The sequence below is a fragment of the Garra rufa genome, chromosome 13 (genome assembly GCF_049309525.1).
Source record: "Garra rufa chromosome 13, GarRuf1.0, whole genome shotgun sequence".
NCBI lineage: Eukaryota > Metazoa > Chordata > Actinopteri > Cypriniformes > Cyprinidae > Garra > Garra rufa.
The window spans coordinates 6,825,028-6,849,785 of NC_133373.1; the positions used below are offsets into that span (position 1 = coordinate 6,825,028).

The window sequence follows — 24,758 nt, forward strand, 5'->3', positions numbered from 1 at the left end:
TTGTGATCCAGGGTCACATATATGTAAAGTTTGCTTGACTTCATTCACACTGAAGGACCGTTCCCTGTACTTCACATTCTTTTGGTGAAACTGGAGAACGAATTAAAAGGAAGGTGTTTTCTGCTCTTTTGTTATAAAGGATGAAAAGCTCTTTAAGGTCGCCCAATAAACTATCCCATTCACGGTACAAGGAGATGGAGTGACGTATTTTGTATTTAAATAATACCAAAACGCAACATAACACCGTTTCCCATGAATCGCACAGTGACATATAGTCTGCCAAGGGGAAATAGGGGACATGAAACACACATGTCCTTCTTTCTTGCGCCCACCAGTTCTTTGCTCACATCCCCAGACAATAGTGCTTTCTTACCCTTCAGTATTCCAGGAGGCGCCATCTGATACCTGGCAATCAGCTAATCTGGTGCCCTAGGCGACAGGGTCACCTTTGGGCAGGTAACAATAGATTCTTTACCCAATGTGCTTTTTTGTCTCCTCCTTTGTGCGAGGGAGCAAATCCTACCTGGGCGCCATTCAATTAGCGCTGACTCACACAGACTGGTGTGCGTCAAGAGGAGGAAATGTTCCCACGGCAGCAAACTGACTTTGGATGGCCTTGCTCCTACTTTAAGACTTTTACGAGCAATCACAATTTGCATAAATACCTGTCTCGTTCATTTAATTATCCGCTGTCATATTGCATACAACATCCTGATATGCCCTTGTAAAATCATGTTTAGTAATACTACGATGAGAGTATATATCTTTTATCACCCTTTCATAATCTACCAAACGATGAGCCTGCCACAGAGTTCGAGCCAAATGTCTATTCCTGCTAGATCATGTGAGGACGGTTCAGGAAATCTAATAAGGATATGTAACTTCTCCTCATATACTCTGGCTTTTTGGATGACCTTTACTTTGAGTAATGTCATGACAGGTACCATATGACACTTTAAGAGTGAGCGGGGCTTATTCAGCTGCCAGGCTTTGGCTGGAGATCACAGAGGACGCCCCTGGTGAGAACACAAGCTTGATCTCCACCATTCTGCATATGTGTACGTCCATGCATTAGTAATGTCTGAGATCACCGCCAGCCATCCAGGGGGTCCAAGTTGTAGCCTGATCTGGTTAAACGGATAGTCCCGTGGACTGACATCAAGCCTGCCATTGGTTAAAAACATATAGCTGACTTACCTGGTGCTTCCAATAAGAGATGATTCATTGAAAGTGATGTCATTCCCTTTACTTATTGAATTATCAGGCTCAGGGCTCTAATGTGAAACACCGGTGTCAGTGACATAGACAACCCTTGGATCATTCATTATATATGTACAAATATAAATATTTAATAGGGTGGAAGGGTTTAGAAAAATAGCTTTCTTTCAAGCAGGACTGACGTTTTAAGGTTACTTGTGGTTCTCGAAATATTTACAGAGCTCCTGTTTGGTGTAAATATGCGGTCACATTAGGAAAATTTCATGGCTGAAAGGGTATATTCTTAATTTGTGGTGATATCTTTGAATTTTAATATTGGTACACTCTTAAAAATAAAGGTGATTTTGCAGTGATGCCATTGAAGAACCATTTTAAAGAACATTTAAAAAATCTAAAGAACCTTTTCTGCATTTGAAAGATTCCATGGAAGTTCAAGGTTCTTTAGGGAACCTTCAATGTCAATAAATAACCTTTATTTTTAACAATGTATTGAATCTTTCTCCCTCATGCAAAATTCCCAATTTGAATTGAAATTCTTACTGCAATTTGTTCATGAAAATTCACCAAACGATGGTAAATGTGACCGCACCTTACAAATATTTATCTCGCTCTACGAAGCTTACAGAATTCAGTGCATTTTCTAATGCAAAAAAAAAGAAAAATGACAAAACATGTCCAAAACAGTTATCACACAAATAAACAAAAACAAACACCTGTACTTCAGTTATTCCTGATGAATTCTTTCAAACAAATGGCTTGTTTTCTAGCCTAGCTAACAGATTATGAGGAAGGCACGTGTGACCGGTTGTGCTAATGGCCGAGATTATATACTTAAAAAAAACAAAGTCCACATTGGGGATGTGTAGAAAGGGATGTATGAATCAAAAATTCTGTAACATAAAAGTCAAACATAACAAAATAACCTTTATCACATTTGCATCGTCACACTCAAAGAATTTAAATACAAAAGACCATAAACAACAACAACAACAACAAAAACGCATCTGTGCTTCAACAAAATCTTGTTAAAAGAAAACAATCACTATAAAGCTGCATTTTTTTGGATTCAGAGCACATTTGTGCTTTTTAACGGGTCTTTTCGTATATTTTCATGAGGTGAGAGTAAAGACAGTGCATCTAAATATTCTTCAGAAGGTCAGTGCATTGCCTGGTACATTCTGCAGCCCTCTTAGTGCAAGTTGGGATATCTGAGGACAGGAAGGCACTGTTCGCATTTTATATCCATCGTCAGGGTTCACCTGAACATGACTTGTGCTTACAGGGTCCGTAAGGGCACAATGCGGTGCGAAAAACCAGTCTAGCAAGTGAAATGCAGCTCTTTGTTGCTAATAACATCATCATAGGTCACTTCCATCATCGTCCATTTGTACAGTCTGCAGCTTGGCCAGCTCTTTCCCTTCCATGTCCAGATCCCCACAAACAATCCTGACTGAGCCTTCTCCTGCTCTAGAAGCAACTTGCAGACTGTTGGACAGCTGAACATCTTGAGACCTGTAGTCTGAAGACAGGGCTACACTGTTCTCTTGGAGGCCACGTCCAGCTTGATTCAGAGTGTGGTGAACCTCGGTGCCGGAGAGGGCAGAGGTGACCGTGGCTGTGACGGTGGGGGGAAGTGAACCGCCGGTAGAGGAAGAAGAAAGGAAAAGGGAGGCTGTGTAGCCCAGGTTGCTGCCTTGGTCCAGGGACATTTCAGAAGGATAAGTGTAGCTTCCAGACACGTCCAAAGGCTCCTGCTTCACAGTCTGAGTGTAGAGCAGGGTTTGGCTCGAGTGTTGAGGAGAGTCACTGACCACATTGCCCAAAGGAGCAGAGCCTGTATGGGGGACAAAAGAGAAGATGAAATCCAGTTCAGTAAAGGTAGCTTTCCATGTCTGGTAAGTTTCATAAATAATTGAATATTTGTGACGTGTCACGTGCACACACTCACACTCATTTACAAACTATCATTTTGAGCCGGAAGTTGCAGTGAGTTGTTTGTTGACTTTGTGGAGAAAAAAAAAACTTCAACTTACTCAAAAGAATAATTGTTTCAAATTAACATAAATTGTTATCCTACTACTGAAATTTTAAGTTTAGTCAAATAGAAATGTTAAGTTACTTAATGAAAATTTAAGTGACAACTTGGATATTTTAGTTGACTAAACTAAAAGTTTTAAGTCAGCGGGGTAACAAATTATTTCAAGTTGTCTGAATTACAGTCAGTTCTCAAAATGTTAAGCAGAAAATCTCTATAATGTGCCGCAATTGATCGTTTTATCTCCTTCTGCTTTACAAACGTTATAGCACAAAATAAACATCAATGAACATCAGAAAATATGTTGGAAACAACTTACAACTTAAATATATAATCTCTCATGTCATTACATTTGCCTCAGGAAAGTGTCCGTAGCTATTAATAGTAGTTGTAGCAAGAAAAAATACATATCGCAAAATATTGCTTATTGACTATTACAAATGCATTATATTTTCCATAACATCTTATTGATGTATCAATTATTTTATGTATTTTGAATACATCTAATTCTGTAAAAGATGTAAGTTTGGAGTCAGAAAGGAGAGCTAATGTATTGTATTTAATATTAGAAAGCAGTTTTTCCTTTTTGATTCATTGCTTAAAACTGAAAATCTCAGGTTCAAACTGTCTCCAACGAAACTAATGGAGCAGCTCACATACTGTGCTGTATTTCAAGGTACTGTAACCCCAAACACTTTGGCCAGGACATCAACCTTTTCCAGTTAAATACAAAGTTCTTTTCTTTTAGTTGGCAGTAGCTACTCTTACGGCTCGTAACAACTCAATTGAGAATGGATGAGGGAGAAAGGACAGAGCGTAAAGGTGTGATCTGTTTATCCAGATGGACTCCTTCTCAAGAGGTTTGCTTCTGTCCCTCTCTGTGTCTTGTATTTCATTCTTTCGGTCAATATCTCTTTGTACCTCTCTTCCTTCTTTTCTTCAGAACTTTTCTTGTGAACTGTAAAATGAAACACCTTTTTCATTTTCTGTTTGCGGTTAGACTCGCTATGATTTCCTTGTAACTCTAGAATGTGGTTCTTGGCACATGTCTCTTGTAGTGACAGCCTCTGGCTTTGGGCCAGACACTTTTCTTCCATTAGGCTTGCACAAATGTCTGATAAATAATCACAGCGCCCAAAACCCCTCCTCCCCCGCTTCATACTCGCTCGCTTTCTGAAACCAGAACCAAGTTTTCTACAAGTTTTCTTTAGCTTCCCGCAGACATTGCTTGTGGGAGAGAGTTGTTGTGTAAAGGGGGTCAGGAATATATTTTCCTTCCATCTGACTTATACGACTATGCAACAGAACAATCTGAAACCGTATCTCGCTAGTTTTGACTTCATAGACAAAAATGGCACTGCAAGGAAATTTCTATTGTTTCTTTGTATTTGTGAGGCACTGGAGATCAAACTTTGTCCTTTTATGAAGACATGTTTTATTGAATTGCCTTGAAAATTATGGGCACAAGGAAATAGGGTTTTGGCTAAACAATTTTAATATCGTCTTTTTCTTGCTTGGATCGTTTGGGCTCAACTGTTTTCCTTCTAAATCAAAAGTTCAGCCAGGGGTGGGTTTGTTTTTATGTGGCTCGTAAACTGCATATTAAAGGATAAAACAGACGAGCGAGAGAGGAGCAGAACGCAGCTAGCCTTGCTGTTATTGATGTGGCCATAAAATATTCATGGAAAGAACCATTAGTGAGTGGTTAGGGCCATGGAGGGGAGGTGGGGACCGTGTTGAGAGACTGCGTTTGGTATGATCCTCTAGCCAGTTGACCTGGACCCCCACATGCCTCTCACAGCTTCACCCACAATGCACTCCAACTGCCCATGACCCACAAGGCTTTCTTGCAAAACCTCTGCTCTTTTGCACTGAGCTCTGCGGTCACTTTTGGCAAGCTTAACCACATAAATGTTCGGTCACAGTATTCTCCAAAGTGATGATGTAATTACTCTGGCTCTCATGAGCTCACTAGAAGTGCTTGGACTACTTTAGATATTGTTGTTTTTGCATCTTCAAAGACATGCGCTTGGGACGCAGAGGCGCAAAACTGCCATTTTGAACTGGAAGTGTCAGGAAAACACGTATATATCCAATTTACGTAAAGAAATAACCCAAAAATTAACATTTTGTCATTAATTACTCACTCTCATGTTGTTCCAAACCTGTATGATCATAAAAGAAGCTGAAACCCACTGAAATTTATTATAAGCACAAAATATCTTCTTCTGTGTTTGGAAGTTGGAACAACATGAAAGTTAGACAATTCTGACTGATTTTTGGTAACGGTCTCAATATATCTCAATAAATGGCCTCCTACCGTGACTGGATGATGTTGAGGATGGAGGCAGCATTAGAGGAGGAAGCCCCATGGTGGTTTCACCTCCAGGGAGATTGACCACATTGTAACCGCTGAGATGAAGGCCTCCTGAGGTAGTGGATGGCGTGGAGGGGGCCGAAGCGAAGGAGACCACTGAAGAAATGACTCCATCTTCAGCATTGGATACCAGAGTCTGCATGGCCTCCAGCTTTCCAGAGGCAGTTTCAGAAATGCCCATTGAGAACGGAGCGTAAGACACGGAAGACCCACCTAACAGCCTCTCCTGGCAGTGATGGGAGACCCTTTGGGGATCAAAGGTCAAGAAATGGCCACTCGTGGTACCAAGTCCATTCAGGAGAGCGTTGCTACCGTGTGACTGAACGTAGGCTCCGCCGTTGATGTAGTGAGCATTCACGCTTGCTAGATCACCGTTAAAACTCATTCCTCCAGCTGCGTGTGAAGGCATCTTGACATCTCCAATTTGTTGGATGACCGTCGTTCCTCCATCGGAGTAAACTGTAGGGGGGGCTGTTCCATGTGCGACAGAGCTAGAAGAGCCGCTGGAGAGGGGACGTGGTGACAAGTCCTCCTGGCCTTTACTGGACTCATCTTCTGTACTGTGATTGCCATCTGACTCACTGAAAAAAATGGTTTAAGAAACAGACCAATGGTTTAGTGCTTTTTTCTACAAAGCTATCAGCATTTTGCAGTCTTCTGCACCTACACTTTTCATTTGAATTGTTGCAATATACAACATAATTGATTTTTTGAAAATAGCCTGTGTATTGTAACTACCTGTGTACACTCTTATTCAAAAAAAGGTGTTTTAAAAGGTTCTTCACAGCAATTCCATAGAAGAACCATTTTTGGTTCCACAAAGAACCAATAAATCAAAGGTTCTTTAAAGAACCATCTCTTTTTTACCTTTTTATAATCTGAAGAACTTTCTTTTGCAACAAAGAACCTTTTGTGAAACAGAAAGGTTCTTCAAATGTTAAAGGTTCTTTATGGAACCATTTAACAAAAATAAAGGTTCTTCTATGGAATTGCAAAGCACCTATATTTTTATAGGTCTATATTTTTTTCAATTGATATCTCTGTTTGTTTCTCTCTTAATCAGGGAATTAGAAATACTGTGGAACTACAAAAGGAAGAGCATGTGTACTAAGGCACTTCTAATGTTGAAACACTTAATTTCTATAAACGAACTGCCCAACTTTTAGGCACGTTTCAATTACAAATACTATTAGAAATTCGACCTCTGTGCTCTTCTAAAAACAGACCGCTATAATAAAAATCATTTTCTGTAAATATCTCAGTCATCATTTCTAAAGTGAACCTCTTGCCCCCGGGGGTCAAAAATCAGATAAAAGGATCTGAGCTCTTGGAGGCATTTGGTGGGTTACAGACTATGACAGCTGCGGGTGCATCGTTCAGAGTGGCTCGAGCAAGCCAACCCGCATCTATACAAAGATCTTATTGACACGACAACCCGTTGGTCTTTTCTGGTCCGAGGATCTCCCATAAGGAGTTCATGGACATTTTCGTTCAAACAATAAGTGATTATCATTGTCAGAGTGACGGTGAAACATCAAAGCAGCTCTCAATCTTGACGCACGGAAAAGGCTGACCTCCCTTATTTACGAGTCCCAAGATTTATTATTTATGATAAAAGCAGCATTTTGCGGCCGTAATGGTTAAGCGTTGTTTCCACCGCAGTTTGAAACTCTGAACGATCTGCAAGCAAAAGTTTACAAATACAGAGCTGCTCCTTATCTGCCTCAGATGCCTCTAGCTGTGAAGAGGATTTTGGCCACGTCAGGAGATTGAGTGCAGATCTCTCTGACTGATTATCAGGGTGGGACAATAGCTTTAAAATCCAGAAACAAACATAGACAATGGCTATGGTAATGTAATGGCTGATCATATCTAAAGTAAACCTAGGGTCTGTTTGGGTTGTTTTTGAAAGCAGCAACATGTCTGTTTGTCAGGTTTGTTTTGCTCATCCAATTAATGCGGTCCTTTGAATTAAATACACCAATTTAAAAAAGAAATACTTAGTATTTGTTAGCAGAACTAACAACTCAAAATTAATTTTGAACAATTCTTCAAATTGAACTTTAAATCTACTTCAAACGTGTACTTTAAATTGCTTTTTAATTTCCAAAAGCGTCATGGTCTCCACGTTCTTCAAAACTGCACCGCGCTCAAAGCTTCGTATTTCAAAACATTGGTGAAACGTGTCCTCCATTCGGTCTCACGCATTCCATCATACGTTTTCCACTCTCGATTAACAACTTAAATATAACGGCGCTTACCTTTTTGACTGCGCCTCGGATGGATTTCTGTCTCTCTGCCTCCTGTTTTTGAACCAGTTGCTGACCTGCGTCAGAGAGAGTCCTGTCATTTTGGCCAGGTTTCGTTTCTCGGCCGGAGATGGGTACCGGTTCCGCTTGTACATATCCTTCAGCGCGTTCCTGGACCTCTCTTTGAAACAATACACGGTCTCCTCTCCGTCCCAGATAGTCCGAGGCAGCGGATATTTCCTGCGTAAGCGATACTTGTCCACGGCACCCAGCGGTCTGCCCCGCGCCTTCTCCGCTTCGATATAGCGCGCCTTGTACCACATATCCTGCAGAGACGAGTGGTTTGACGGGCTGAAACTGTGGTTCTCCAAAATGCAGTAGAGCTCTTGGTAGCGGGCCTGGTGGAACGCGACTATCGCCTGCGCTTTCAGGATGCTCTCGTTCCCCCGCAGCAGGTCACTCTGCGGCAGTGACCAGAGGAACCTGGCCAGGCGCTCCACGTTCCCACCCTGCAGCAGCGCTTCGCAGACGCACGCAACCTGCTCCGGAGAGAAGGCCAGGGAGGCCGGCGAGCAGTCCAAAAGTTCGGCATTCTCCATCGGCAACTCCGCGGGGTCCAGCACTGACAGCTTGACACTCCCACGATTCTCCCTCTTGATCTCATCGGCACTAATGACCTCGCTTGAGGAAGAAGACATTTTGAGCGCGTCCTGATAAGTCACTCCTCTGGGTTTCAGGCAGCACATCAGGCGATCGGGTTTCGCCCCTCCATCCAAGCACGATCAGGTATCTGGCCGCTGTGTGGTGTGGATAAGATCTGGCGTCCCCCGTTCCACCACAAGTTTAACTCCACAGCCCACGTTGGAAAGGAGTCCAAGTCTTGAGCGCATTTTGATTCGCCGCTCTGCCCCTGCGGGGAGGAGCGACTGGGATGAGAAGACAAATGTTTGCGCTGGGAACGTCCATCAAGCGTGCAGCTAGAACGCGGGTACCTGCGAAAGGTAATGCAGGCTGTTTCTACAAACATGAGATTTCACATTCGTACAAAATAGTTGCTTCCTGTTCAGCTAGTGTCAGTGTCATCACTCATGAGTTACTTTCAGTAATTGCTTTGAGGCTAAAACACGCATTGTCTTGAAGAGAACAGCATCATTTTAATTAGGAATTATAGCCTAATTGACATCTTTGACTGTTACTGTCCAGAGTTTGATAGTCGAAATTATAAGGCTTTATGTAAAATTTAAAGTAGAAACTTGGAGAACCTTGAACTTTTCAGATGGCTGGTATCTCTTGAATCAGCAGATTGTCTTGTTTAGTAATATAAAGCATTCAGCTTTTACTACCTTTCATTCATATGTTTAAAAAACAAATAACATGAGCCTATGGGGAGGGTTGTAGCATTTTCCATTACTTGTTTATATTTGCCATGGTTGTAAGTATGACTAAGACACACACACAAATTGAATGTTTTAAAAGTTTTTACCCTGCTTCATGAATTTATATATGTGAGCCTGGACTACAAAACCAATCATAAGGGTCAATTTTTAGAAATTGAGATTTCTACATAATTTATACTTTTATACAATAAGCTTTCCATTGTTGTATGGATTGTTAGGATAGGACAATATTTGGCCGAGATACAACTATTAAAAAACTGGAATCTGAGGGTGGAAAATCTAAATATTGAGAGAAAAATTGCCTTTGAAGTTGTCCAAATGAAGTTCTTAGCAATGCATATTACTAATCAAAAATTAAGTTTTGATATTTACAGTAGGAAATTTACAAAATATCTTCAACATTATCTTTACTTAATTTCCTAATGATTTTTGGCATAGAAGAAAATCAATCATTTTGACCCATATGTATTTTTGGTCATTTTTGGTCACAAATATTTAATTTACTGTTAAAAATGAACTATTTACTCACTTTTATTACTTTATTTAAATGTTTTAAGTGAAATTATCTTAGAAAATATAATTGCCACAATAAATTCATACACAGAATTTAAAACAGGTATTGAGGTTGGGTGTAACAACACCACTCTTTGTATTTGACATTAATTTACATAGTTTTAAGTTACTTTTTTATATTTCCAAACTACTTCAGTTTATAGGAGATACATATGGGAACAGTATATAAAAGTTTGAGACACATCATGCAAAAATAAAAAAAAAAACAATAACAATAAGTTTCAGAGAAACTAAATGTGCTGCAACACTACCAGTACACTTTCAGTTTTTGAAGTGTAAGATTTTTATTGTTTTTTAAAGATGTCTCTTGTGATCAACAAGCCTGCATTTATTTGATCCAAAGTACAGCAAAAAAAGTAAAATTTTGAAATATTTTTACTATTTAAAATAACTCTTTTCTTTTTGAATATATTTTAAAATGTAATTTATTCCTGAATTCAAGGCTGAATTTTTAGCATCATTACTCCAGTTCCATGACCCTTCAAAAATCATTCTAATATGCTGATTTGCTGCTCAAAAAACATTTATTATTATTATTATGTTGAAAACAGCTGAGTAGATTTTTTTTCTTTGATGAATATAAAATTCAGAAGAACAGCATTCATCTAATTAGAAATATTTTGTAACATTATACATGTCTTTTGATAACTTTAAAGCATCCTTGTTAAATAAAAGTCTTAATTTCTATAATTTCTAAAAAAAAAAAAAATTATACTGACTCCAAGCTTTTAAATCATATAATGTATAATGTTACAAAACCTTTTTATTTCCGATAAATCCTGATCTTTGGATCTTTAAAATTTAAACATGTTTCTTCAACATCAAATCAGCATATTAGAATGACTTCTAACGGATTATGTGACACTGAAGACTGGAGTAATGATGCTAAAAAAATTAGCTTTGATCACAGGAATAAATTACATTTTAAAATACATTCAAAAAGACAGCAGATATTTTAAATAGTAAAAATATTTCACAATATTACTGCTTTTCTATATTTTGGATTAAATAATTGCGGGCTTGGTGAGCAGAAGATACGTCTTTATAAAACATTAAATTAAATCTTACTGTCCAAAAACTTTTGACTGGTAGTGTATGTTTACATACAATTTGGAGAAATGGACCATTATTGTTTAGAAAGCTTCACCACTGATAAAAAAAATAACAAAATGCAAAGCTAGTTAGCCATCTATTGTTTCGCAGGTTGTATAAGAAGCAGATTTTCTGAATCTCAAATAGCACTGCGACTCTTCCAACTGTTTATGTCTGTCCATTTGTCAGACAGGCACTGACAATCTGCCTCTTGATTGCACTCTTTTTTTTTCAGTTTGTCATGCTGTTTACTGGAAACCGAAGGTCTGAATGGGAGCCAACAACCGCAACAGCTGAGAGGAGGCCCCAGAAGCCTCTCACAAAAGCAAAGGGAAGTTTGACGTGATTGCATCCCTAAAATTAAACACAGCACAAACAGAATACCTGGCAGAAGCTCTGTGCGCAACCCTCCATTCACATGCTCTTTGGTATGACGGCGGCACGTAGGTATGTAGGTATCAGACTTTATACTGGTCAGTGATTATAGAAGCCCATGCCTGTCTCAGGGGAAAAGCAGTAAACTATCTCTACGTTCAGGAATGGACTTTGTAATGATGAGAGCTGTCATGAAGCTGTGTTATAGTGTGTTACATGCATCAGGATAAGACCTTTAGATTAGGTGTTGCTTGTAGTGTTAGCAGATAAATAGTCTCAATTGCCTGATAGAAACAATTAGTGGGATTTTGACTTGTTGAATATTTTAAATAGTCACTTTGTAAATTCATATTTGTCAATTTTCCTCATTTCTCTTTTTACAAGGATGTTATCTCTAATCAGGGTATGATAAAATGTTGTGATACAAAGCGTTTCAATACAATCCATCATTGTCACCAAAACCACCCTCTTAGATTTTTACGATATTTATGTTTTACATGCTTTTGCATTTGAAAACGCTCCATTTCTATTGATAGTTTCTCTTTACTGGCTTCTTGGGTGGCTTGTGAAATTTCCCTGGTTGAATCCATGTGTAAGAGTGGGATGATGAGGTTGTCATAGGGGGCTGGGTGTTGGAATTCAGCAGAGAATTTCCTGCCAGTTTAAATCCTCGATATACCTGGAGCTTCAGCAGATGATCCAAAACACATGCAACCAAATCCATCACAGTGCTTCAGTCAATTGGCCAAAATAGTCAAAGCAGAGAGTGGCGGACAAAAAGAAACACCAAAAATCTTTTCTCTGAAATGTTTAATTGTATGTTCATTCATTCATTGAGTGATTAATTCATTGATTTTAGTTATTTTTTTAAATGTTATCATTTCTAAATATTTATAATAAATTTTTATTTGTCTTTATTTATTATTGCTTTTATTAATATTTGTATACCAGATTGATCAAAATGTGAAAACCTCTTTACGAGGTTTAGATACACTACCAGTCAAAAGTTTTTGAACAGTAAGATTTTTAATGTTTTTTAAAGAAGTCTCTTCTGCTCACTAAGCCTGCATTTATTTGATCCAAAATACAACAAAAGCAATACTACTGTAAAATCATTTCATTATTTAAAATTACTGCATTCTATTTGACAAAATGTAATTTATTCCTGTAAATTTTCTGCATCATTGCTCCAGTCTTCAGTGTCAAATGATCCTTCAGAAAACATTCTAATTAGCTGTTCAAGAAACACTCATTATTATTATCAATATTTAAAACTTATTTATCTAAAATGAAAAGCTTTTGTAAGATTATTCACAGCAAGGATGCTTTAAATTGATCAAAAGTGATGATAAAGACATTTATAATGTTACAAAAATGTCTTATTTTAGATAAATGCTGTTCTTCTGAACTTTCTATTCATCAAAGAAACCTGAAAAAAATTCCACTCAGGTGTTTTCAACTTCATAATATTTAATAATATATATTTTTTAATGATGTTAAAAATTCAGCTGAAATCACAGGAATAAATTGCATTTTAAAATTGAAATGGGAAAAAGTTTTCTAAAATAGTAAAAAAAGTAAAAGTATTTTAAAATTGTACTGTTTTTGCTGTACTTTGGATCAAATAATTTGAAATTTGAAAACATTCAAAATCTTACTGTTCGAAAACTTTTGACTGGTAGTGTATTTATTTATAATTTATTATTTTTTAATTTATTTTTATTATTGCTTTTATTTCTATTATTTATACCAGACTAATCGAAATGTCTAAGCTCCTTAAGGGGTTTAGATATGTTCATCATTTGATGAATAACTTTTTATGTTCTTAATGTCAAGGTATAGAGAGTAGATCTCTATTTCTCTCAAATATGGTCACCACCCGCTGTCTGTTTCATTGCTTGTGGCATCTCCACATGTCCAACACTATGGCCATGAATGAATCCTTTGTGGCACTGCAACTGCACAGAAGCAACCCACCCCAACCTCTTTGCAACCTCCACCCTTCCCTCCATATGTTCCCAATACATCTAAACCTGTGGCCTGGGGGGCTCCCACTAAGCACCTGCCCCTGCCCGGGCTACAATGGGGCCTATTCTTCATTAAGGATGGACAATCCAACATTGATGATGACTTAGGAACATCAGCAAGATAGGAGGGAGTGGGATAGGTGTCCTTTTATAATTTTGTAATTCTGAAGGTGATGGACTATGAGAGTGCTGATGTGTGCATTTGTATGAGTGTGTGTTTGTCTATGTTCATTGTGCATCTGTTTGTGCAAGTCTTTTAGTTTCCCCACATGTCTGGTTTTACCAGTCTTACAAAGGGGATTTTTTTCAGTTTGTTCGCACTGCGCAGTGAGCTGTTATCTGTTAGATCAACGCATGCTAAACGTAGGATAAAATGCCCTTGATTTGACTGTAATGCTGAGTTTAGGATGGAATGTAAGCAAAACGAGCCAGTGCAAGCATTTTTTATTTCTTCTGACAGAGGTTTGGCACGGCGTCTTCAGATAGGCTTGTCTTTAAAATGATCAATTTAACTTGCTTCACAGTTTGACCAGAGTTCAGCTTCCTCACTTTACCAGAAATTATCTCATCATGGCTGCAGGTTCGTGGCTGAGCGTCCCGATGGTTATGATGTTTAAGAATGCCAGGGTCAACAAACACGTTGATGTGGTTGTTGGATATTTTGCAAGTCTCGTTAACGTCAATTATCGGCGCCGATATTAAACATTTTTATGGTTATTGCCATTGTTTATTTTTAAAACTGATTTGCTGATAAAAAGCATTTAAAGAAAGTTTTTTGTCAGAGCCCTTGTCATTCTTCAAACCTGATCTAATGACAAGAACGTATCTGTGGGAACATCTTTGCAAGATGTGAAATACATAAAGCCATGTACGTTTCATGACATATTTGATGGGAAATGTCCACTGAGTGGCACTAAATAAGAGTTGTTGTTTTTGTTCTGAACAGATGAACGTACATATTGTACTTTTTATGTGATGTTGGTTTTGTATGGACTTGAAATGTCCATTGGGTGGGGCTATAACTCTAATGCTTCATGATGTTTTAAAATAACGTACCATCTGCACTACACCTAACCCTACCCAATAGTATGAACAGAAAGGAATATGACATAAAAATGCTAATTGCAAGCATGCCAGTTTAGCTTGTCTTTCATCGTGAGTCATGTTTTTAATGGCATTCGTACCCAAGAATTCCACATCCTAGGTCCAATTCCGTGCCGGCTGAAGCTACCGAGCAAGCTTGTTACGTCTGGAAAGTGAAACAAATGTAGCGGTAATCATAACTCTGTGCTCACTGTTTTATTGCCTCTAGTGTTTATTTCTGTTGAAAACTGCAGTGATATGCACTTATTGGTACGTAGCTTGTGAAAAAGTTCATCATGAGATCAGGTAGTTTTTGTTTTTTTTTTACACCAGACATATATATCGGTTATCGGTCACCTTGATCTGTAATAATCGGTATTGGCATCGGCCCTGAAAAACACATTTCGGTCAACCCCTTACACAGAGGAACAATATTGGAATCAGTGTGCATTTACACAACGTGTCTCCATTGCATATTTTAAACATTTAACGACAGACAACAAAGTTGACTAACCCTTGTTCACACAGATCTGCCAAAATGACTAAAACACTGTATTACACACTCCGGACCAGTAGTTGGCAATATCACTTTGTAAAGAAACACTACGTGCATACGCACATAAGCATTCCTAGACTGAACAGGTAATACACATGTGCATGACAGTGTTTTCACAAATTTGTATTTTCGTAGCTTACGCAGAGATGGTAATAGTAGTTTTCAAAGGTTTGCGTTGTCAGACTGCCAAACGCTGTTTGCAGTATAAAGCGTTGCTGTATAAAAAAAACCTTATTTAAGAATGATTTTTTTCCAGCTGATGAACAATAAAAATATTAAAAGCCAATCAGAATTCACCCGACAGTCACCATAACTGCACTCTCACTTATTTTTAACAAACAGAATATTATCATTTGTTGTTGTGAACGTTATTATGCCCCTTTTCACAATGTGATTAAAGATCATTTATTGTATCATTTTGAAAATGCCTATTTTGAGTGGAAGCAGAAACACACAATTTTCATGCATGTTTCTTTAAATGCAAATGAGCTGCTGCTCCCCGCCTGTTTTCCAGGATAGGGCATTGCCTTTACAGCTTGTATCTCAGATATTCTGCCAAAAAACATCTGTTTGCCTTTGAGTATCATGTCTATCTCGCTGAAATCATGTGTTTTAAAGCCATATCAGTTTAAACTTCTGGTATAGAGTTTTCTGAGCGCACACATCCAAACAAAGTGACTACTAAACTAAGCTCTCTTTCAATTCTTATTGCGCTTAAATTGTCAAATACACACAATTTTTAAGCCAAACAGCTGGGAAAGAAATTGCATGTTTATATTAGAGTGTTAAGTGACGGCAGCATAATATACAGTACCTACTGCTGTCTACGCTGTTAATATGAACTAAACAATACAATAAAAACAGAAAAAACTCACTGCTCTTGAATGAAAAATGTATGTAGCTCTGAAAAGGAGAATTTCTTACATGAATGTTGCTTTTAAATGCTCCACCGTGAAGATAAACATGGCAGATTGTGAGTGGCTGACTCGTGGCCGTGGCCTGTAAAATGTGACCTCACATTTTACAGATTCTGCAAACGGCTTGTTCTGATAGACTCTTGTGACTTATGGGGTTTAAAGTAGATGCTAATATAGTTTGTTATCTTTTTGGTTATTGTTCTTGGTGTGAACGACCCTTAATTATGAGAATTAGTAATTCCATAGCTATAATAATAGCAACACAAGGAATGATATTGTTGGAATCTCTTTCAGAATGTATTTTTCCCAGCCAATGAACAAAAATAAAATTGTCCAATCAGCCAATCAGAATCCAGCTCGAGCATTTAAAGTGACAGACTACAAAACTCAGATGCTAATAGTTTTCATTCTTGTGGTTTAGAGTGTGCGTGGTATGTGCATTAGCAGAAGTATGTTTGCATTAGTGTGTGCGTCTCTGTGTGCTCAGGACCTGTTCAATGGGTAGTTCTGACAGACATGGAAATAAACAGAAACTTGGAATGCCACAAAGGTAAACACACTCATTTAAGGTGAACCACCCAACTGCGGAAATAGTCTCTCTGACACTTCCTTCACCTTTGTCATGATGTCAAGGTGATGGCAACCACCATTTTTGAAGACTAACTGATTGGTATCAAATATATTGTGTAGGCGCTAATGTAGGTGTTACATGTCCCAACCCCTAAATTGACTTCCAAAGAAATAAGTGTCTTGTCAATTGCTGCAGGCAAACTCTACCAGTAAATATGCATCAGGTTATTCTTTTGACCTCTGGGCTTTTGCGGCAGTCATACATGTGTTTAATCTAGTTGTCACTTTGTGCTGGAGGGTAAAAACTGACTTCAGCCTTCTAAGAATGATTGACAGCGGGACAAGTCGTAGCCTTGAAGAATGTGCTTTTTGTTTTATGTTTCAGTCATACTGCCTTTTAGGTTGTTGCAGCTAATCACCATCAGCTAATCTTGCACTCCATATATCAAGTTAATAGCCTTGCTACCTTTTGGCAAGGGTCCTGCCATTTGTCATCACTTATTGTCTCTTAATAAATATAATTAAATGCAATTTCAACTGTCTTATCTGCAAATAGAAAGGTGTGAAGTTAGAGGTCACACAAAAACCACTGTTGTAAGTCAGTGAAAGGGAAAATCACCCTAATCAGAGGCCTATAGTGTTTGGCCATATCAGATTCCACCAATGAATATGAAGAGCCACAGATGAGCGGTTAAGATTATGCCTTTGAACACTGTAATGATATATGACATACATTTATTGTCAAAGTGACGTTACTAATGGCAACAAATATGGCTAAAACATTCAAATGACAAATATGTCACTTGTATTGTAGTGTGTCATCTGTGATGACTGTGCAGTATTTTGTATTGCCAACAAATCTTCCATTCCCAGGCCTCTCAGTCCAGGGTGTGTCTTAACCTTGTGTACTGTCAACAACGGAGGAGGGTCGGTCACACACACACACACACACACACACACACACACACACACACACACACACACACACACACACACACACACACACACACACACACACACACACACACACACACAAGTTTACTGCTGAATAAATCAGTATCCAAATACTGGCTATTTCACCAACCAGTCAATCCAAATTTGTATACAAGTACACTCTAAAAAATTCTGGGTTAAAAACAACCCAGCTTGGTTTATTTGGCAACTCAGCACTGGGTAGATATTGGACAGAACACATGCTGGGTTTTTACCCAACATGCAGAGTCAACTATTGTTAAAAAAACTATTATATTGCTGGCTTAAATTGGTCTGGAAATTAAAACTCACACACGGAATTGAGGCAACAGCAATAATCAAAAGATTAACATTTATTATTAAGCAAGAACACCCATGGACAAAAATATAAGACAAATTGAATTTATTTGGGTGAATACAGCGTAGTTTATAATATTACATACCATTAAACTCATTTAACAATCATCATTTTAGAAATGCATATTTTTACATGTGAGAATTTTAATTCAAGTGTATACAGCTGTTTTATGTAATTAAGTACTTTGAAGTGCTTTTCACCAAAATACCACTAATTCTCATGCTGGTGAGTCAGTGATGGGCTGCTGTTCGCAGGGGAACTACGAACCTCATTTTTTAAAATGCAGAAAAGCTTCCCAGTACCTGGGTAAAAATATTAAAATGAACTCAATAAAATGACCTAATCGGAACCCAGTATTTGGGTTAAAAAAGTAACCCAGAATTTTTTAGAGTGCAGAAAAACTACCCAACACCTGGGTAAAAATGTTAAAAACAATCCAATAAAGTATACCCAACAAGCTAAACCCAGCTTTAAGGTTAAAAAAAATAACCCAGCATTTTCTAGAGTGGAGAAAAACTACCTAGCACCTTGGTAAAAATATTAAAAATGACCAACAAGCTGACCCCAGCATTTGGGTTAAAAAAGTAACCCAGCATTTTTTAGAGTGCAGAAGAAACTACCCATCACCTGGGTAAAAATATTAAAAACAACCCAATAAAATGACCCAACAGGCGGAACCCAGCATTTGGGTTAAAAAAAATGAACCCAGCATTTTTAGAGTGCGGGAAAAACTACCCAGCGCCTGGGTAAAAATATTAAAAACAACCCAATAAAATGACCCAACATGCATAACACAGCATTTGGGTTAAAAAGGTAACCCAGCATTTTTTAGAGTGCAGAAAAGCTACCCAGCACCTGGGTAAAAATATTAAAAACAACCCAACAAAATGGCCCAACATGCATAACCCAGCATTTGGGTTAAAAAGGTAACCCAGCATTTTTTAGAGTGCAGAAAAAACTACCCAGCACCTGGGTAAAAATATTAAAAACAACCCTATAAAATGACCCAACAAGCTGAACCCAGCATTTGGGTAAAAAAAATTAACCCAGCATTTTTTAGAGAGCAGAAAAACTACGCAGCACCTGGGTAAAAATATTAAAAACAACCCAATAAAATGACCCAACAAGCTGAACCCAGCATTTGGGTTAAAAAACCTAACCCAGCATTTTCTAGAGTGCAGAAAACCTACCCAGCACCTGGGTAAAATATTAAAAATGAAACAAGCTGAACCCAGCATTTGGGTTAAAAAAAATTAACCCAGCATTTTTTAGAGAGCAGAAATACTACCCAGCACCTGGGTAAAAAATATTAAAAATGACCCAACAGGCTAAAAAAAAAAAAAACAGAATATTTTTTGGAGTGTATATTCTAAATAAAATGCTGGGTTAAAAACAACCAGCGCTGGGTGAAATATGGACAAACCCAGCAATTAGGTTAAATGTTTAATCCAACCTCCTGCACAGTTTTATTTAACTAAACTATTGCTTAAAATTACTATATTTTTAGCTTATAATGAACCCAACATAGGTTGGAAATGAACATTTATTAATATGTTCAATAAACGATTACTTAATTTTATGGGTGTTATTATTGTATATGTGGATAAATGTCTAGTTTATGAAATACTACTTCTACCACTTACACACACACACACACACACACACACACACACACACACACACACACACACAAAGTCTGTGTACATACAGCCCCACAATGGATAATGGCCACTCTGAGGTTTTGTTGTTTTTTGTAATTACTTTTAAACAGTGTTGCTCAGTGAGAAACCTTAAGCAGTGGACTTTGACTCATAGGCTGGCTTTGAAAGTCTAACGCTTTGCCGACATCCAGGCTTTAAACGTAAGTAAATGAGGTGGGAAAACCTTCAATCTATTGATGAGGAAGGATTCTGAAAATTCATTAAGCATCTGATAACCTCGCACAGTAGTTTTCCTCTTAGCCCCATCAATGTGGGAAATGTCTTGTCTTATCTTATCAGCTGTTGACTATCTCTTTCTCCCTGAGCTTGCAGTGTTTGCATAGGGGCTGCTGCAGAGAGCTTGCAGGTGTGAAGTCTGCTCCGTCAGGGTTTTAGCTCTTGGCATAGTTGGCTCCCTTCGCTGTATTGTTGATATATCCCACCCTCTGGCATCTTTCCACCTTTCACAGGTATTTAATCCTCCATCTCCTCATCAAGCATGTCATTATCAGGCATTATTGTTAAGAAATGCTTGAGAAAATGTGTTTTTCTTGGCTTCAGTCTTCTCTCCTGAAGAGAAGAACTTAAATATGACATAATCCATGCCTCTCATTTTGCAAATTAGACCTTTGGTTGTTATGATGTGGGAAGAAGACATAAAAGAAGATTTTAATCCAATTAAACAGACACATTATTGTAAATAGCTTTAAATAACATCACATATCAGACTTGTATTTCAGGTTGATCTTTGAAGGGATGACAAACACATCTGTCTTGATTCCCATCAGTCACGTAGTGAACAAACCCACATTAAAGGGAGTTATGGATGAGTGCCTGCTCCCCATGAAGATGATTATTCTTCACCAGTCTGCTACATGTTTACATAAGCAAAGCATGCATGCTGTTTGACAGAACCTCCTACGGTGATAATATTGACTAAAGGAGAGATCTGCTTAATTTGACTTTTGGTTTGGTACCAAACTATCTACATCTGTAAATTCAACCATTGTTAACAGCAAGTTAGCAGCTGTAGATCAATTAAGGATGGTTTCTGAGACATGACAATGAAAATGTATATGTGACCCTGGACCACAAAACCAGTCTTAAGTAGCACGGGTATAAACTCTTAAAAATATAGGTGCTTCACGATGACATAGAATAACCTTTTTTGTTTAAATGGTTCCATAAAAACATCTGAAGAACCTTTCTGTTTCACAAAAGGTTCTTTGTGGCGAAAGAAAGTTCTTCAGATTATAAAAAGGTAAGAAAGAGATGGTTCTTTAAAGAACCTTTGACTTAATGGTTCTTTGTGCATTGTGCTGGGTTACTTTTTGGCATTTATTCTTAAGAGTGCATAAGACCCTGACATTGTGGCAGTGCCTTTTGCTTCAAAGTTATTAATAATGTTCCCAGTGCCATTTGGCATTGTTAAAGATGCAAAAATTCAACACGGCACCTTTAAGATTTTTTTTTAATGGGTGCATGTGCCATTGTTTTTGTAAAAATAGTTGATGCAGCATTTAACGGATAATGCAGACAACCCCAAACACATGACTGAACATGACTTATACAACACTGCGCTATTAGAAACCTCACAGAATACCTCTTGTAAAGTCGTTGTTCTTCACATGTTCTATTTTTTCCATCCATGTCCTCATGACAACCTTAATCTGGCCTGCTCATTTGTCTGTGATCAATATTATTCTCCAGAAGGATGAGAAATGGTCATTAGAGAACTGGGGAGTGAGTGCTCTCTTGCCATTACTATTTGCCATTATCTCTACCTCCACTACTTTAGCCTCTCTCTCTCTCACTCTCTGTCTCTCTCTCTCTCTCTCTCACACACACACACACACACACACACACATTCACTGACTCACTCTTTTCTTTACTTAGGCATGTTTTTTTTGCTGTCAGGTTTTTATAAGCCAGCTGCAGGAGACCTACATCGGCTCATCATAAATCATCCAGCATATTACAGTGTGAATATGAACCGTAGATGTGGCCAGGCCAGCTGCCATTACTCAACTCTTTGTTTATTATACAGGGACAACACTTGTCCTTCAAGCAGTCGAAAAAGAAAAAAGTTTGTGGTTTTGTTTGTTTTGCACAGATCAGTCATGAACAGGTTTATACCTCCAAAAATTAGTATCAGCAGCACATCAGTGTTGAAGTTTCAGTCTTCAGTCTTTTGCATGCAGCAGTACTGTTCAAATTTTGGGGTTGATGAGATTTTTTTATAATGTAATATTCTGTTAAAAATAATAACAGTGCTACCTTATTTTTTTAAAAACATAAAATGAGAATTCTTTGATGTATACAAGGTTATGGTTTAGGTTAAACTATAATTTTTTTTATTAAAATAAAATAAACATTACCTGAAAAAAAAAAAAAAAAAAAAAAACATTTTATTTTGGCTACATTTCTTTCTTTTTTTTTTTTTTTAGTTTAACTAGATGTAGTAAAATAAATATTTAAATAGAATTAAAAATATAAACGTAAAACTAATAACAATTACACACAACATTACTAATACCTTAACTAAAATTAAATTGAAAAAATAAAATATAAAAACTAATTCATAAGATTACTAAAAAAATAATAGTATCTAATAAAGTAGCACTGCATGAAACATCTGCGAAAAAATCTGTAGCAATTTAAACGTCTTTCCTAGTGAAAGCTAAAATGTAATTAAAATGCATTGATTTCATGCTAAGTATACAACAAATACATTTCCATATTATGCATTTAATAAATTGCTTTCATATTTTTTTGTAATCTTATGAATTAGATTTTATATTTTATTTTTCATTTAAATTTTAGTTAAGCTATTAATGTTGTATGTAATTTTTATTAGATTTACGTTTATATTTTTAATTATTTTTATTCATTTTTTGTACATCTGGTTAAACTAAATTAAAAAAGAAATGTAGCCAAAATAAAACTTTTTTTTAAGTAATGTTTATTTTATTTTAAGAATATGTATAGTTTGATGAATACAAGGTTATTCTTTAAGTTAAACTATTCATTTTTTTCCCGTAAAATAAAATAAACATATATATTTTTGATACATTCCTTATTTTCATTTAGTTTAACTAGATGTAGTAAAATAAATATTAAAAATAATAAAAAATATAAAGGTAAAACTAATAAAAATTACACACAACATTACTAATACCTTAACTAAAATTAAAATGAAAAAATAAAATATAAAAAGTAATTCATAAGATTACTAAAAAAATATAAAAGTATCTAATAAAGTAGCACTGCATGAAACATCTGCAAAAAAAATCTGTAGCAATTAAACTAAATATACTAAAATGTATTTAAAATACATTAGTTATTGCTATGTATACTACAAATATATTTACATATTATGCATTTAATAAAAAAATTAGTATACTAAACTGGTATACTTAAAGTCTGAACAACTAATTTTGTACTTAATGCACTTTAATTGTGTGGAAGTAGTGCTGAAGTCCAACTAAAGACATATTTAAGTATATTTGATTGTGCTTAAGTATAACTATTCCAGATATACTTTAGGTACACTTTAAATATTTTGCATTTAAAGACCGATATTATTTAAAGATTATACAGTCCTCATCAATAGTGACATTAAAACATATTTTAGGCTTAATATTAAGAAATGTGCATTGTGCACAAGTATTACTCCCAATAAAGTTTATATCAGTGTTTTTATATCAGTAAGTCTTGAGCGGTACATCAGTAAATATGTTAAGACTTGAACTATACTATGCATTTAAATCTATAACTTTTTTATTAGGTTTAACAGTCACTTTTTTATCAATTAAATGTTTTTTTTTCACTGAATAGATGCAACTGGCAAAGGCAATCTAAATGTAAAAATGTCAATCAGATGTCAATTAAAAAAATAATAGCTCATGGATGAGTCAGTGCTGAAGATCAGGACTGATCCTTGCCAAAATCAATGCAAGAAGTTTCGAGTCTACGTTAGAAGTGGAAAGCCATTATGTTTATATAGTCATATGCAATTTATTCACATCGATAAGTGTATCTGAGTGCTCTGACTCATATATTCTGATTTGCTGAGATCTGATTTTCGCAGTGTGAGTGAATGTTTTCCTTACACATATCTTGGCAGTAGGCACCAAGTGGTGTATTAAGGGAGAAACAAAAAAAAACACAGGAGGATTGTGAGACTTGTGCAGTGCAGTTCCTCAAACCCGAATTAAACCTCACGCGCTGACAGCGAGAGAATGAGAGAGAGAGAAACTGTGAGCGATCTTGCTCTTGTTGCTGTTGGCATAGAGTAAGAAAATGACTTCACCTCGGAGAGACGCAGATTTCTCTGCGCTAACTGTCAATCAGAAAAGCATTCCAAAGACTTTTTCCCCTTCTTCGGGTTAATTGGTGGGATACCCAGAAGATTTTCTGTTCATTTGTTTTACCAAGGAGCAGTTGTCGGGAAATCATCTCTCATCATCAGAGGAAGAAGAGAAGGACAGCGGTGATGAGTGTTTAGTGCGCTCCCACCCTCTCTCCGAGCAGCATGACGACAAAGCAGGAAGTTCAGCCTCCGCCCACCCTCCTTATGGACCTTTGGGAATCTGAGTGGCTAGAAAAGGTCATGATTAATAATTTAATGTTTATTAGTTTAGCTAACGCCCTTGCTGCACTAACAGGGGAGCCTCAAGTGGCTCAACTCTCTCTGTAGGACCCATAGGATGTGTAAGACACATTGTTAGACCATGTTTTCATCAAGACAGTCTACTGGGATGTAAATATTCATAGAACATTCAGTTGAGGTCAAAAGTTAACACCCCCTTTCAGAATCTGCAAAATGTTCATTATTTTAGCAAAATATCATCATGCAGTCATACAAATGCATGTTATTGTTTATTTAGTACTCACCTGAATAAGATATTTCACATAAAAGATATATAAAAATGAGCTTGTTCAAAAGTTTACACCCCCTTCATTCTTAATACTGTGTTGTTACCTGAATGATCCACAGCTGTGTTTTTTTGTTTAGTGATAGTTGTTCATGAGTCCCTTGTTTGTCCTGAACAGTTCAACTGCCTGCTGTTCTTCAGGAAAATCCTTTAGGTCCCACAAATTCTTTGGTCTTCCAGCATTTTTGTGTATTTGAACCCTTTCCAACAATGACTGTATGATTTTGAGATCCATATTTTCACACTGAGGACAACGGAGGGACTCATATGCAATTATTACTGAAGGTTCAAACGCTCATTGATGCTCAAGAAGGAAAAACAT

General features: G+C 37.0%; 1 protein-coding gene across 1 annotated transcript; it reads right to left on the bottom strand.

Annotated features, from left to right (window-relative positions):
- Nucleotides 1-1,398: 1,398 nt before the first annotated feature.
- On the bottom strand, nt 1,399-8,699 carry six4b (SIX homeobox 4b). Its single transcript, XM_073816460.1, has 3 exons — nt 7,892-8,699; nt 5,574-6,211; nt 1,399-3,052 (listed from the first exon to the last, which is right to left on the bottom strand). Exons 1-3 carry the CDS (start codon nt 8,623-8,625, stop codon nt 2,577-2,579), a joined length of 1,848 nt encoding a protein of 615 aa, XP_073672561.1. The 5' UTR covers nt 8,626-8,699; the 3' UTR covers nt 1,399-2,576.
- Nucleotides 8,700-24,758: the final 16,059 nt, after the last annotated feature.

What these genes read in the sequence shown, in the direction of transcription:
- six4b (XM_073816460.1), bottom strand. Translation starts at nt 8,625, where the DNA reads ATGTGCTGCCTGAAACCCAGAGGAGTGACTTATCAGGACGCGCTCAAA. An exon ending in TCCGAGGCGCAGTCAAAAAG is followed by an intron (nt 6,212 to 7,891) that starts GTAAGCGCCGTT and finishes CATTTTTTTCAG; the next exon opens with TGAGTCAGATGGCAATCACA. An exon ending in CTCAACATCATCCAGTCACG is followed by an intron (nt 3,053 to 5,573) that starts GTAGGAGGCCAT and finishes TCCCCCATACAG; the next exon opens with GCTCTGCTCCTTTGGGCAAT.